At 61.4% G+C, this 14,461-nt stretch overlaps 1 protein-coding gene across 4 annotated transcripts in view; it reads left to right on the top strand.

Annotated features, from left to right (window-relative positions):
- FGD3 (FYVE, RhoGEF and PH domain containing 3) overlaps positions 1 to 11,169 on the top strand; it is a 40,139-nt gene extending 28,970 nt beyond the window's left edge. For 3 of the 4 annotated variants that reach the window (XM_036278471.1, XM_036278472.1, XM_036278470.1), the window contains exons 10-17: positions 462 to 608; positions 754 to 846; positions 2,229 to 2,308; positions 3,887 to 3,917; positions 4,816 to 4,923; positions 5,765 to 5,827; positions 9,486 to 9,608; positions 9,857 to 11,167. In XM_036278471.1, the coding sequence (XP_036134364.1) occupies positions 462 to 608; positions 754 to 846; positions 2,229 to 2,308; positions 3,887 to 3,917; positions 4,816 to 4,923; positions 5,765 to 5,827; positions 9,486 to 9,608; positions 9,857 to 10,012 (801 nt within the window). In that variant the 3' untranslated portion in view covers positions 10,013 to 11,167. Of the gene's footprint in view, positions 1 to 461; positions 609 to 753; positions 847 to 2,228; positions 2,309 to 3,886; positions 3,918 to 4,815; positions 4,924 to 5,764; positions 5,828 to 9,485; positions 9,609 to 9,856 lie in introns of all 4 variants that reach the window. The other variant, XM_036278473.1, reaches the window with a different exon arrangement.
- Positions 11,170 to 14,461: the final 3,292 nt, after the last annotated feature.

Raw genomic sequence — 14,461 nt, 5'->3', positions numbered from 1 at the left:
ATCGGAGCAGGGGGCACCGTTTGGGGCAAACCTGAAGCCGCCCAGCTTGTCCCCTGATAGCTTTCATAGAAGCAGTGGGCATGCAGGGCAGAGGCTGGCAGGACCAGCCCCAGCTCTCTGGCTGAAACACCTCCAGCAAGGCACTTGCTTCTCCGTGCCTCCGTTTCCTTGTCTGTACAGTGGGGATAATAATAGCACCCACCTGAGAGGGTGGAACACTGCCTGGCACATAGCAACAATGTTAACTGTTGCTATTATGTATCACGATGCTGTGCAACGAGAATATGCATCCTTCACTGCTCAAGCCGTGCTCTGCCTCCTGTCCATCAGCAGGCTCACTGCCTGGTCTTGGTCCTGGACCATGCGTGCATGGGGGCCCGCTCACCGCTGGCTGTCCGCAGCCCCTGCCAGCCTCCAGTTGCTGTGGCCACAGAGCTGCCCGAGCCCTGTGTCTCTTGCAGGAGAAAATGCACAAGCTCCTGGAAGTGTACGAGCAGCTGGATGGGGAGGAGGACATCGTCAACCCCGCCAACGAGCTGATCAAGGAGGGCCAGATCCAGAAGCTGTCGGCCAAGAATGGCATAGCCCAGGACCGCCACCTCTTCCTGGTGAGCTCCCTCCTCTAATCCCCGCCAGGCCACACCCAGCCCTGCCCACCGCCGCCCCTGCCCAGCCAGAGCCACTCCCTGGGATGTCTGCTCTCTGGGTCGCCTGCAGCCTGCTGGCCCCTGACCCTGCCTGTCCCCATCCAAGTTCAACAGCATGATGCTTTACTGTGTGCCCAAACTGCGGCTCATGGGCCAGAAGTTCAGCGTCCGGGAGAAGATGGACATTTCAGACCTCCAGGTGGGCGAGCCCCTCCCCTCCCCCCTCCCCCAGGAGGGCACAGGGCAGGGGTGGGGACATAGCTTTGGCTCCCGCAAGCACCTGGCCACTGGCCCACTTCCCTAAGCCTCTGCCCTGTCAGTGACCCAGGCTGGGCTGTCTCTGAGGATGCCTGGCATCACTCTGCTTGGTCCATTTGCCAGGGCACTGTGGGCCTCACACTCACAGGATGAAGGATGGCACCAGGCCTTGGCTGACCCCTGTCCTCTGTGAGGTCAGCGCTCAGGGCCCCATTTATAGACCCAGAGGCGAAGCTTGGGGTGAATGCCTGACCTCCACCCACGCCCTCTTCTCTCCCATACCACCTCTGACCAGAGGAGGTTTCACGGGTGCTGGAGCCTGGGGTCCACACAGCCTGTGTCCCGGCCCTGGGCCTGTTGGTGTCTGCTGGCGCTGGGGCTGCGGGAGCCGGAGCCGGTCCCCTCCTGTGGGGGCGGCTGCAAAGTCATCGGTGTTTAAGAATAATGGCTAGATCAAAGTATTTAATCAGTTCTCAAAAGTGAGGTTTTGCCTTAGTGATACAGAAAAAATCTCTTCTTACTTTGAAGTTCTCTGAATCTGGGTTTAAGAAACACCATTAAAAGTAAGGACTAACCAGAGGAAAAAAATACTCTCACCAAGTGAGAAGAAACTATTTTTCTAGTGTTTCTCTGTTAGAAAGAAAGAAAGAGAGAGAGAAAAAGAGGAAGGAAGGAAGGAAGGAAGGAAGGAAGGAAGGAAGGAAGGAGAAAGGAAGGAAGGAAGGAGGGGGGGAGGGAGGGAGGGAGGGAGGAAGAGAGAGAGAGAAAGAAAAAGAGAAAACCGGTCTGTGTCATTAGCTGGATGTGACAGCGAAGGTCCTGACTGGGGCATCTGGGAGAGCCCTGCTATGAGGCACCAGGGCCCTCGTCCCTATAACCAGGTCCTGGTTCTGTTGGCCCGGCCCAGGGCCACATCCCGCCACGGATCTCAGGAATCCCTGCGGAGCCGTGGGCATTGTCTGGCTGTGTTCCCAGGAGTCCCACCCTCCATCAGTTGTCCGGCTTCTGGGTTCCTTGGGGGGAGGGGGGGGAGGCTCAGCTTCTCCAGGGACTGGCTGCCAGTGTCCCAGGAGTCCCGGGGGCAGGCAGGTTTGGCAGAGGCGGGGCCCTAACTGCTCCTCCACAGGATGGCTCCCCCTCGTCCACATGCTCATGAAGCAGCTGTCCCTCAGTCGTGACCTTGAGCCAGGCACCCTACCTGCAGATGCGCTGGGACCCCTCTGCCCCTCCCCAAAGATCTCCATGCCTGAGAGCGTGAGGCCACAGCTCAGGGCCCACTAAGCAACTGGCTGTTCTGTTCTGTCCTTGGTCGTGTGCCTTCAGGTGCAGGATACCAGCAAGCCGCAGGCAGCCCACACCTTCGTCATAACAGGAAGGAAAAGGTCCCTGGAGCTGCAAGCCCGGTAGGCCTGGCTGTGTGGTGTCTGCTGCCGTGTGAGCTGAATGTCTCGGACCCGGAGTTTTAGCGGATGGCTTCTTTGTCTCACATGGAGAACCTTGCTGTGTGTTTTCATTTGTTCATTGTGTCCACTTATTTGTGGGTTAAAAGGGGCAGTCCATGAAAATTAAGCCTCTACCTACCTGTTCCTCCCCACAGTGGACATTATTATTATTATTATTTCATGTTTCTATTGATTTTTTTAGAGAGAGAGGAAGGGAGAGAGAGATATAAGCATCAATGTGACCAGGAATTGAACCAGGACCTCTCAGTCCATGGGACGATGCTCAGTCCACTGAGCCGCACCGGCTGGGCCACGGTTGACATTCTTAACCATCCCTTAAATATCCCTCAGTCTCCATGCACATACATATGTATCCAACTTTGGCATCACAGACAACGCTATACCTATTCAGCATCTTGCTTTTTTTACTTATCAGAAATCATCTTAATTGAGCATCATTTCCTAGAGCAGTGTAATCATTTACTAGGACACACTGATGCTCACTGACGGGCACCGAGGTTCCTCTGGGGTCTCGAGCGGCAGCACCTGGCTCCAGGTTCTGCGCGTATGTGTATTCTACCTGCCGGGCGGACCAGAAGCAGACTTGCTGGCCACTCGGGGCTCGTCTGCTGTGCGTTTTGGCAGCTGCGGTTACACTGCTCCATGAGCTCTCGCTCTGACTGGTGGCATCCGACTGGTGGCAGTGTGACTGGTGGCATCTGACTGGTGGCAGTGTGACTGGTGACATCTGACTGGTGGCATCTGACTGGTGGCAATGTGACTGGTGGCAGTGTGACTGGTGGCATCTGACTGGTGGCATCCGACTGGTGGCAGTGTGACTGGTGGCATCCGACTGGTGGCATCTGACTGGTGGCATCTGACTGGTGGCATCTGACTGGTGGCAGTGTGACTGGTGGCATCTGACTGGTGGCATCCAACTGGTGGCAGTGTGACTGGTGGCATCCGACGGGTCCCTCCTCTCACTGCCTCCAAGGACCTTGGGAACAGCCCACTGTCGCCTAGCGAGGCGTTGACTTACATCCACTGAAGAAGGCTCAGTATACCACACCTGCCCACACCAGGCCATACCCAACCCCATCTGGCCACACCCAACCCCATCTGACCCATGTGACTATCCCTAACTCCAATGGCCACACTTGACCCCACCTAGCCATACCTGACTACATCTGGCTACACCTGACCCCACATGGCTAAACCTGACTCCACTTGGCCATGCCTGGCCACACCTGATCCCAGCTGGACACACATGACACCACTTGGGTAAACCTTCCTGGCCACACTGACTTCACCTGTCTGTACCTGACTCCACCTGGTCACACCTGGCCATACCTGAGCCCACCTGGCTGCACCTGATCCCAGCTGGCCACAGAGCTCTGGAACCCATCAGGGCCCATCTTCCAGGCCTTGAACTGCCCTTTGAGACAGTGAGCAGCTCAGGCGTGTGCTACCGGATTAGGAGGTGTCTGGTGGTTGAGACCCAAGGCTAAATTAATAAAATGTTGTTTCTGTTTTTCACAGGACAGAAGAGGAGAAGAAAGAGTGGGTTCAGGTGAAGCCCCTGAAGTTTTATAGTAACCAAATCACCGAGTTCTTGAGCAGCACGGCCATTTCCTGTTGGAACAAAGAATTGAATAGCCGCAGGCACTGCCCTACCTCGTCCACCTTAAAATGACAGCCTGACCGAGTTTATGAGCACCTTAGACACCAGGAGTCTGTCAATCCGTGTGCTTGTTTGGCCCCCCAGTAAATAAAGAAACCAAGGGCCTGGAGATGGGCAGGCAGGGAGGAACCCTCCCTGGGGGTGGACCTCTGCTGTCTGGTGGCTCCAAAGGGGGTGGGTGCTGCCCTGTCTGCGTGGCGGCAGGTCGAGCAGGACAGGAAGAGTGACTTCCCCCATGGAGCCTGCGCTAGGGCTGGGCTGGGTGGCCCAGTGGGCAGTGCTCTGGGGCAGTCACAGCACACCCAGCTCAGAACTGGTCAGGTGGGATGCCCGGTCAGACAAGCCTGTGAGGGCAAAGGTCCGCAGGGTGGGGACAGAGCCACAGGGCACCCAGAGTGGCTCTGGTCAGGCCAGACGCTGACTGTTAGGCTGTGGGTTCTGAAATGCACAGAACAGACATCTGGGGGAGAAGAGACAAGAAACTCAGAGATGAGGTGAAAATGCTGACACAGGAAATGGAGACATGGTTGAACCCACAGAGTGTCCCCAGAAAGCGCCAACCCACGGCCTGGAGCAAGAGAGGAAACTCGAGAGATGAGGGGGTGTGAAGACCACGTTGATTTTGGTCACGTTCCCAGGCCTCATCTTCACGTTCAGGGGGCTTTGGCCCGTGGGCAATGTCAAGGGGACCGTGGCGACCACGGCGCCTGTTCTTGAGGACAGAGCACCTTGCTTGCTCTCCCTCAAGCACCGCTGAGGGCCTTTGTCCCCTGGGGTCTGATTTCAGGTCATCGAGGCCGTCATTGAGAAGCACAAACAGAACAGCCAGACCTTCAAGGCCTTCAGCGCCTCCTTCAGCCAGGACAGAGACCCCTGCCTGACTCCAGACCTGCCTGTGAGTGCCAGAGCCCGGGGGTCGTGGGCAGGACCTCCTGCCTGCCTCCCGAGTCTCACTCGGATGGGTGCGTGGCCACAGGGAGCCAGCGCCCATCACAGCTGCTCAGCCCTTTCCACAAGGGCTGGCGACAGGGAGGGCGCTGCCCTCAGCCCCAGTTACTCTCATGCCCAGGACGAGGGGCTGGCAGACAGGCGCACACCCACTGCCCACTCTGCAGTTCCTGTGTGGGGACCACCGCGCTGCCAGGCCGCTCTCAGGCTCAGGAAGGAAGGGCGGGCCTGGGCGGGGCGCGGCTGCGGCTCCTCACGTGACCTGGGGCACTGTCATCTTGTCAGCTCACTCCTTCCCAGGCAGAGCCACCCGGCTCAGTCGGAGTCAGGGCTGTAGTCCTCCCTTGTCCCCTGGGGCCACCTGGGGCCTCAGCCACTTCCTCTGTCTGGGCCTCAGAGTGAGGTGACCTTACTCCGTGCTTCCCATCAGGGGCGTCCCTGAAGCGAATGGGCACCCAGCCTGGCCCAACGCGCAGCCCCGAGACCCGGACGTCAGGCCGGGCTGGTCTTTGCTGCGGCCTGCCTGGGTCTGCAGCCTGCAGGCCACCTCGTTAGCCGCTTATTTTCATCAAACCTACTTGTTTTTTTCTGCTTTCTGGACTATTTTGAAAGAAAACGGGCAGGCCCAGAGCATTCCACAGGGACGCCTGAGGGAGGAGCCGGAACGAGGGCCGCCTTTCTTCGGGGGCTGTGATGGGCAGGCGGGGGGTTGGGGTGACCCGACACTGCACTGGGCTGAGCGTGTGGCCATGGAGCCTGCCTCACCCAGCTGTCTCTGTCCCTTCCAGACAGCGAGTGCCAGCTCCGAGGAGCCCGCGGCGGCTGCTGACGGGAGAGGGGGTGCTGCCGAGGTGAGTGGCTGCAGCAGAGGCGGGGGACAGGCTAGGGTGGCCTGGAGGGTGACGTCAGACCACGGTGACCTGTGTGACCCAGTGTGATGCTGCTGGGGCCTGCTGGTGGAGGGTGGGGAGGACTCACTGACACCTGACTGTCCATGTCCTCAGTGGGTGGAGGTCCCGGCCCCTTCTGGAGGCCTCAGCTCTCCACTGCATCTGAAATGTGCTGAATCGATGGGAATCAAGGCCGTTCCCACCCTTCAGGGCTCCATCCTCCAGGGAGGAAAGAGCAGCCGTGGAAGGGGTTTAGGCGGGCACCCAGGAGGAGGGCCTGCAGGGCGCGCTCAGGGAAGGCTTCTTGGAAGTGGCACCGGTCGGGTCTGTGGGGCCCAGCAGGATGGAGGGAGGCTCTCACTGCAGGCCCAGGAGGGTGGGTCCAGGGAGACAGCTGTACCCAGCACCCCTGTCCTGAGCCTGGGCAGTGCAGGGGGCAGGCACCTCCACGCTCCTTTCTGGACCCGCTAGGAACACCAGGGAAGCAGCCCGCACACTCAGGCATCAGCACTGACTGCCCCGAGCAGATAGGCAGGGCCTCTGCACCTCCGCGCATGTGCGTAGGCCCTCCGCCCGCCACGCTGTCCTTCGCCAGGGCTGGTGCCTCTGTCGTGCCTGCTCTGTCGAGACAGCTCGGCCGGGGAGCTGCGCTGGACCCGCCCACGCAGGGCCCTCGACCATCCAGCCCTGGAGGGCTGTGTGCACCTACTCTTTGTTGGGGCGCCCTCCCCAGGCGAGCCACAGGCAGCTGGGGACACAGGGAAGTGGTGCCCTGGGCTGCATGGCCAGAGGCTGGCTGGGGAGGCGCTGCCCCCAGGCAGGGAGAGAGGAGCAGGGGGTGGGGCTGGTGGAGAAGGTTCTAGATGCAAGGGACCTGAAGGCCAGGTTTTAAATATTATAACTTGTCGAGTGGGGTCTCGGCTAGACCTTCCCATCGACTGCACCTGTCCCTGGGCAGGGACATGAGGGAGAAGCCTAGCCGGTCACCCTAGTGCCCCTCCAACTGGTCGCCCAGCTCCTTTGGGGGTGAGGAGTTTGGGGGTCCGCCCAGCAGAGCTGCTGGTGGAGATGGCCACGCTGGTCCAGGTGGGTGCGCAGCCTCCCTGCCATCGCCTGCCCAGGCTCCGCCTTCCACGGGCTCTAGGTCACAATTCAAGTTCAGGTCTCCTTGTCCCCGACCTTTTCCCCAAGTTGGGACTGGCCCCCAACACAGGCGAACAAACAGCAACAGACAACCAGCCTGGGCCCCGGCGCACGTGGCCAGGCCACGTTCTCCCAGCGACGTCTCCCGTGAGCAGAGATGTCGGTGGACTTGGGCAACTCAAAGTGCGCCCAGCGCTGGCCTCGCGGGGCGAGACCCAGACACGCTCCGTGGACGTCTGTAGGAGACACTCAGGAGTGGGCTGCAATTCTCACACCCAAGAAAGAGCCAGCCGCCTTTGCTCCAGTCTGCCGGACGTGAGCTTTCTCACGGCACATTCGAGAGGAAAAGTGAGCCCGTCCGCGGTGCTGGTCTGAGGTCCTGGCGCCCACAGGTGCACAGCTCCCAGAGCCCCCAGGGAGCCCCCCCCCAGGAAGCCCTGCAAGGTGGCCTCCCACGGTCCGGAACCTCCGCACCCTGCCTGTTGCGTGGCTCTTTGTGGGAGCACAGAAACATCACAGTGCAACCCCCCACCCTGGGCCCAGACCCACCATGTGACGCAGGGACCCCTCCCTGGCGCTCAGTGAACTTCTGCCATAGCACCCGAACGTCCTGGGCCGCACAAAGCTGGCGCTGCCCTCTTCCCCTCGCCCACCGCCAGGGTCCTGGGTGCAGCTGTCTGAGGGGCAGAGGGCCGGCCTGAGCCGGGCTGTCCACGCCTGCAGGACCCGAGGCTGGCTGTGGGGCCCCTCAGTGCTGGCTGCCAGGCAACCCTTGGGACCTGATTCTTCCTGAAAGCTCCTCGCACTTCCCTCCTGTGGAACTGGATTTGCCGAAGAGAAAACGCTGCTGAGCGAGAGGGCCCCCCCATCCCTGGCACCACGGGCGCTTTGGGTGGCTTGCTAGGCCGCACTTCCCGGAGAAGACTTGGCCCGGCCTTTCCCTAGCTTGACATCCAAATGGAAAATATGAGTGGCTCCCTTTGGTCAACCTGTCAGAGAGCCTTGTCCAGGAAGTGTGGTTGGCCAGGAAGACTGTGCCTGAGATGCTGCTGGGCTCCCTGCCCCTTGTCCACGTGGTCACCAGCCGCTCGCCAGTCCTGCCAGGTGCCAGGAACTGCCTTTGGGAGTTGCCTCGAGGGTGTGCCACAGTGCTCAGCTCCCAGGAGGCTGGCATCTGGCCAGGGCCCCTCTGGGCGCCTGGCTCAGCTCAGCGGCTGCCATCGGTTTGTGGGAAGACTTCCCTGGCAAAGTTCACCAGGTGGGACTCTGCTCCCAACCCCACCCCCAGCCACTCTGCTCCAGGAACTGCCCTCTGTCCTGGCCACCAGGGGCCACACTTCTGGCACACAGCCCACCATCCACTCTTCCCCATCTCGGGGAGGGGCCCTGTACCCCTCCGTCCCCTGGGGACACGTGTCGGGCCCACGGCCTGTGTTCTCGACTGTCACGCAGTGCTGCCCAGGGCCCGAGGGCTGTGGCTCTCCTTTGGCGCGCGTCTGGGCTCACAGGCAGAAAGGTGGGTCCAGCCACCCCCTTCCCCTGGCCTCCTGTGTTCTCACCTGCAAAGCAGGGACGGTGGAGTCACCCCGAAGCCCACTGGAGGGCAGGGGCTGCCTGGCCATGGCGGACCCCCAGATGGTCCTGCGTCCCCTCTCCTTCCCTTCCCCAGGCTTCAAGCCCCTCCCTCCCCTCTCTTCTCTTATCTGGTCCCCAACAGTCCTGAGAGATGGTCTCCAGGGAAGGAGCCCTGAGCAGGTGAGGGGCTTCAGTGTGGCCTCGGGGGCACAAGGCTGTGAGAAGCACAGCTTTAGCTGACAGTGTCTGTGGTGTCCAGTCGACCTCGGCAGGTCCTCTGTAGGAGGAACTGAGGGGCGCCCCAGAGCTGACATGGAAGAGGAGCTGGGGCCTGGGGCAGACCAAGCCTCTTCTCGACTCAGAGGGAGCAGCCTGCCTGGGCCCCTCGTGCCCGGCGGGTGCAGTCCTCAGAGTGGCGGGGCCCGCGGGGTCGGGGCAGGGCGCGGAGGCCGCACAGCCGGGCCGCACAGGTCAGAACTTGCCGCAGAGTATCCGCAGGGGTCAGCTCTGGCTCTGTAACCGACACCACAGACCAGGCCACCTAGGCCACCGCCTGTGCTCTCCCTGCTCTGGACGCCGGAGGTGGCTCCTGGCCCAGTGGGCGGGCTTGGTGCGGACACCCCCACCCCGGACTTGGGGCCTCTGTGCAGATCGGCCGCCATCTCTCAGCGTGGCTCGGGGTTCTCTCTCTAGCCACCTGGGTTAAATCACCGCCTCCTGCAGGCCCGGGCACCCAGGCATAGAGTTCGGATCCTGTGACAGCAGGGGTCTCCGGGGAGAGGCAGGGCGGCCATGGTCCATGGCTTGTCCACCTCCGGCCTTTCCATGCTGCGTGGGTTCCCATGTATCACAAAGCTGCCCCCCCTGTGCGGAGCTGACTGCTGCCGTCTGACTCCCGTAGCAGGAGCCCAGGAGAGGGTCCTCGAAGATCAGGCGTGACAAGGAGAAACCAGGCTGCAGGAGCTGCGGTGAGACCTTCAACTCGATCACCAAGAGGAGGCACCACTGCAGGCTGTGTGCGGCGGTGAGTCTGGGCAGGTGGAGGCTGGTCCTGGGCGGCCGCCTTTTCCTCGCCCTCTGGGGCTCATCCTTCTGGGCGAGCAGATGCCAGCCCAGGGTCCCGCCCTCTGGAGAGGCGCGTGGCGCCTGTGGCCAGAGGAGGAACCCTTTCCTTCGCCTGTCGTCTCGGATGGCCTGGTGGTCCTTCCAGCCTCTTCCAGGACAGTCTGTGGTCCCCGGGAGGGAGGCTCACAGGTGTCCTCTGCCTGGCAGGTCATCTGCGGGAAGTGCTCCGAGTTCAAGGCAGAGAACGGCAGGCAGAGCCGAGTCTGCCGAGAGTGTTTCCTGACACAGCCAGTGGGCCCCGCACGCCCCAGCCCTGAGGTGCCCGCTGAGCCCAAGCCGAGCGTGGAGGCGAGTACCCTGTGACCTCTGAGACATGATCTCCCCCTCCCCGTGCCTTGGCTTCCCAGGGACCAGGACTGGGGTCCATGAGGCCCGCGGGGGCTGCAGCAGTCAGCCGTGGGACGCCCAGTGCCATGCCTGGGTGTGGGGCTTCGCACGGTCTGGTCACAGCTGAGGCTGGGAAGACTGGCTCCCAGGAGTCAGACGGTGTGTTAGTCAGCTCAGGTCGTGGGACAGATACTACAAGCAGAAGTTTATGGCCTCAAGTCCCGGAGGCTGAAGTCCAAGATCAAGATGTGGGCAGGGCTGGCTTTTCCTGACCTCTCTGTGGCTGGCAGACAGACGTCGGTCCCTGTGTCCTCATGGTCGTCCCTCCGTGGGGGTCTGTGTCTTAACCTCCTTATAAGGACACCCATCACATTGGATTGGGGCCCACCCTAGTGACCTCATTTTGACTTAATCATCTCCCTAAAGGCCCCATTTCCAAATATGGTCACACCGGGGATCAGGGCCGCAGCACATGGATTTGGGGGCACACAATTCAGCTAGGAGCAGACGGAACAAGCGTCATTGTCATTTACCACCGCTGTGACTGCAGGCTGGCGGGGGGGGGGGGGGCGTGCCTGTGCCCCAAGGAGGCCACGGAGGGCCGGAAACAGGGAAGGCACAGCCCCCTCCTCACCCCACCCTCCTGAGCGTAGCCACTGCCTTGGCGGCCCCTTCCAGGCACAGTTCTTATTTTATGGCAGGAAGGATGGGAAAGACAGTGTGTGGCTTTCCAAAAAAGAGAATTTTCTGTCCTCTGCACATAACTCCATCTGTGGTCCTGACATCAGATTCTAGTTGGGGCCTCCTGGGAAGCTGTTTGAAATATTGTTGTAGGAGGGTGGTCCAAGCAGGCCGCAGCTGTGACAGCCCCGAGTGTCTGTCAGAGGCCAATGTGCACACGATCAGAACAAGTGTAGGGTGATGTCAGCAAAGGAGCCCCCTCACGGCCCTGCACTTCCAGCACTGCGTGTCCGCGAGACCCAGGGCTGAGCACGGGCCAGCTGTGCCAGGTGTGTGAGGTGCTTCCAGATGGCACAGGACTGTGTCCATGACTGCTCTAAGCACGCCAGAGAGAGGGGGGTGTGCGTGGGTGGGGGTGTGGATGGGTATGCGTATGGTTGTGTGTGTGTGCATGAGTGTGTGTGTGGATGGGTATGCGTATGACTGTGTGTGTGCATGAGTGTGTGTGTGGATGGGTATGCGTATGACTATGTGCGTGAGTGTGTGTGTGGATGGGTATGCGTATGACTGTGTGTGCATGAGTGTGTGTGTGGATGGGTATGACTGTGTGTGTGTGCGTGAGTGTGTGTGTGGATGGGTATGCATATGACTGTGTGTGTGTGGATGGGTATGCGTATGACTGTGTGTGCATGAGTGTGTGTGTGGATGGGTATGCGTATGACTATGTGTGTGAGTGTGTGTGTGGATGGGTATGACTGTGTGTGTGTGCGTGAGTGTGTGTGTGGATGGGTATGCATATGACTGTGTGTGTGAGTGAGTGTGTGTGTGGATGGGTATGCATATGACTGTGTGTGTGCATGAGTGTGCGTGAATGTGTGTGGGGGTGAATGTGCATGTGTGTGTGTGGTGTATGTGAGCATGTGTGCACATGTGTGTGGTGTATGTGAGCGTGTGTGCGAACAGCTGAATCACTCCCAGCCCTTCCCTGGGGAGCTGCACCCTGGCTCTTGCTGTTTGATTGTTTCCTGTTTCATATCTGTCCTTGCCCCACTGTGGCTTCATTCCTGGCCGCCCCGAGTCACTCCTCTGGTGCCCGCTGGTGGACGACGGTGTGGTGATGCTAGGACCCCAGCGGCCGGAGCTGACTCTCCTCTCCTTCGCTGCAGGACGCTGGGCCGCCGTGTGCCGGCCCCCTCTCTGGTGGCACGGTGAGTGTGCCGGACCTGGCGGAAAGGCTGGGTGCCGAGCACATGTGAGAGCCGTGGGCCAGCATCCTGTGCCCGAGTACCGTCCACTGCGCTGCAGCCGTGGTGGCCGGGGGCCTGGAGCATGGTCACCATGGGGACCTGGCCCAGGCCAGCCCCGGGGGCCCTGGAGCCGCTGGCCCTGGTGGACCCATGAGCTGAGTCTCGGCCATATCTCTGGTCCTGCAGCTGCCACAGCAGGGCCTGTGCTCTTCTGAGAGGTGACCAGGGAGGTGAAGTGTGCCCCCCCTGCTGAGGGGCTGACAGGACACTTGACCCTCTGCTTCGAGAGGAGGACACTGAGGCCCAGAGAGGGTGGCCACTTGTCCAGGGTCACCCAGCACATCTTGGGAAGAGCTCAGACACAGCAGTGTGGCTTGGGAAGGGACAGGAGGTGACTGTGAAGTAAGCCCCATCTGTGGGGGTTCTGGAAGGCAGAAGGAATGTCATGGACTGTGCCCCGGGACACCTGGCAGCTGTACTGTCCTCCTGGCCACTGTCCTCCTGTCTGCACCACCTATACCGTGTACACTGAGCCTGACCGTCCCCAGACTCCACCCCCTCTTCTGTGTGCTGGCTACTGGCGCCCCACCGCCCCCTGGCTGCTCCCAGAGCACCTCCCGTGCAGAGCCCTCGCAGGACAGGGCGGATGGTGGGCCTGGGCTCACCAGGTGGATTCGCTGCTCCTGAGGCCTGACTGGGAGCCTGGCTGGGAGGCCCCGTTGTCACTCAGGGCCTGGGAGTAATTCCTGGGGGGTGGGGGCAGGGCTTGTCTGCAGAAATAAACGCTGGCAGCCTGTAGGAGAGCACTAGCTCAGTTCAGACTCCCCACGTTGGCCCCTGGTGGTTGGGTCGGGGACGAGGGGACAGAAGGGCCCAGTGACCGTCCCGTGGGGCGTACATCCCAGGGTGAAAGGGAGCCAGACGGCCGGGCCTCAGGCCAGGTGCGGCTCCTGAAGACGGGCTCTCTGTCCCTGTGAGGTGGAGGGTGGACAGGGCTGTGCCCATGTAGGGACAGGATCACGGTGGGGACGTTCACAGAGAAGGTAGGCGGTCATGGTGGGGGATGGTTCCTGTTTACACTTGAGCTCCAAGGGCCTTAGGAGAGAAAGGAAGGATTTAGGGACGATGACCAAAGAGTGTCCAGTCCCTGGGGACCCTCTCCCCCTAGGAGATGCCTGTCCGTGCCCAGCCATGGGCACACTCTCGGGGTGCTATCTGAGGTGCTAGAGGGCAGTGTGGGAGCCAGAAATGGGCATCTGATCATGGGTGAGAACGTGGCAGGGCCCAGGTGAGCCAGCACCCCACGGGGCCCGCCCAGCTGAGCCCAGATGCTGCAGTGGCCACACACCTGTTGTATGTCCGGGCCTCAGGCCCGGGTCTGAGCACTCGCCGCTCTGCGCAGGTGTCCTGGCCTGCCTGGCGTCAAGCACTTGCCCACCAGGAGGGCAGGCCAGCCCCTCCCAGCCCTGGCCAGGCTCCTGCAAGGGACACAGCAGAGCCTCTCACCGTGGGTGGGGGCAGGGATGGTGGGCGACAGAGACCACACTGGGCAGTCTCTCCCAACCCCAGCATGCTCCCATTGGACAGCGGAGGAAACTGAGTCACAGAGAGGAGGCCATGACGGTCCCACAGCTTCAGCCTGAGGTGGAGCCAGAGGGACACGCTGGGCATGGCAGCTCTTCGCGGGGGTCTGCCCGGCAGGACGGCACCCCTACCCGAGGCCCCACCGCTGGTCTCCCGGGGCTCTCTGCACCGTGGATGCCCCGGCCCCTCCATCTGGCCCCCCTCACCCCACCCCACACACAGGTTCCGCAGTGGTCTCCGGGCTCCTTCCCTCCGGCACACGGGAGGGCAGGCACGGGAGGCACTGTGCCCCAGGCCAGCCTCGGGGGTGGGAACGGGAGGCCTCCCCATGAGCTGTGGCTGCAATAGGATGAGAAACGACACCCTCCTGCCGATTCCGGTCTGGGCCGCACTGCGGTCCTTCTCGTGGAGACACACCGAGAAGTGACGGTCAGCCTTCGGAAAGAGCGCCCGGGCTGGGGAGGGACAGAGGCAGGGAAGGGGCAGACCCCTGGGAGTTCGCCCGGCCTGGACGGGCCAGTGGGAGGAGCAGTGTGGGCCGAGGGGCAGTGGGGCCTGGCCATGGGGCTCCACAGGGGTCCCTCCTTTGGCGTTGCTGAAAGAGGGCAGCTAAGCCAATGTGGGGACACCCCCACCCACTGTCCCCACGCAGGCAGGAACCTGTGGGCTGGGGCTTCAGCTTTTCAAGAGATGAAAGAAACTCAGTTGTTCTTATGAAATGTCCTGATGGATATTAGCAACTATTGCAAAATCTGAAATCTTGAGGTGGGCAGCTGCTAGGCACCTCAAAAGTGGGGACAGGACACATGCCCCAGGTGGACACTGAGCCCCAGGGCCCATGCCCGTGGACAGCCAAGGTCTGAACTCATTTGGCCACAGGCTGTCGTGGAAGCTGGGCTCAGAGCGGCGGTGA

The sequence above is a fragment of the Molossus molossus genome, unplaced genomic scaffold (genome assembly GCF_014108415.1).
Source record: "Molossus molossus isolate mMolMol1 unplaced genomic scaffold, mMolMol1.p scaffold_m16_p_29, whole genome shotgun sequence".
In the NCBI taxonomy this organism is placed as follows: Eukaryota; Metazoa; Chordata; class Mammalia; order Chiroptera; family Molossidae; genus Molossus; species Molossus molossus.
The sequence above is the reverse complement of the archived record's forward strand: the minus strand, read 5'-3'. Positions and strand labels throughout refer to the sequence as shown.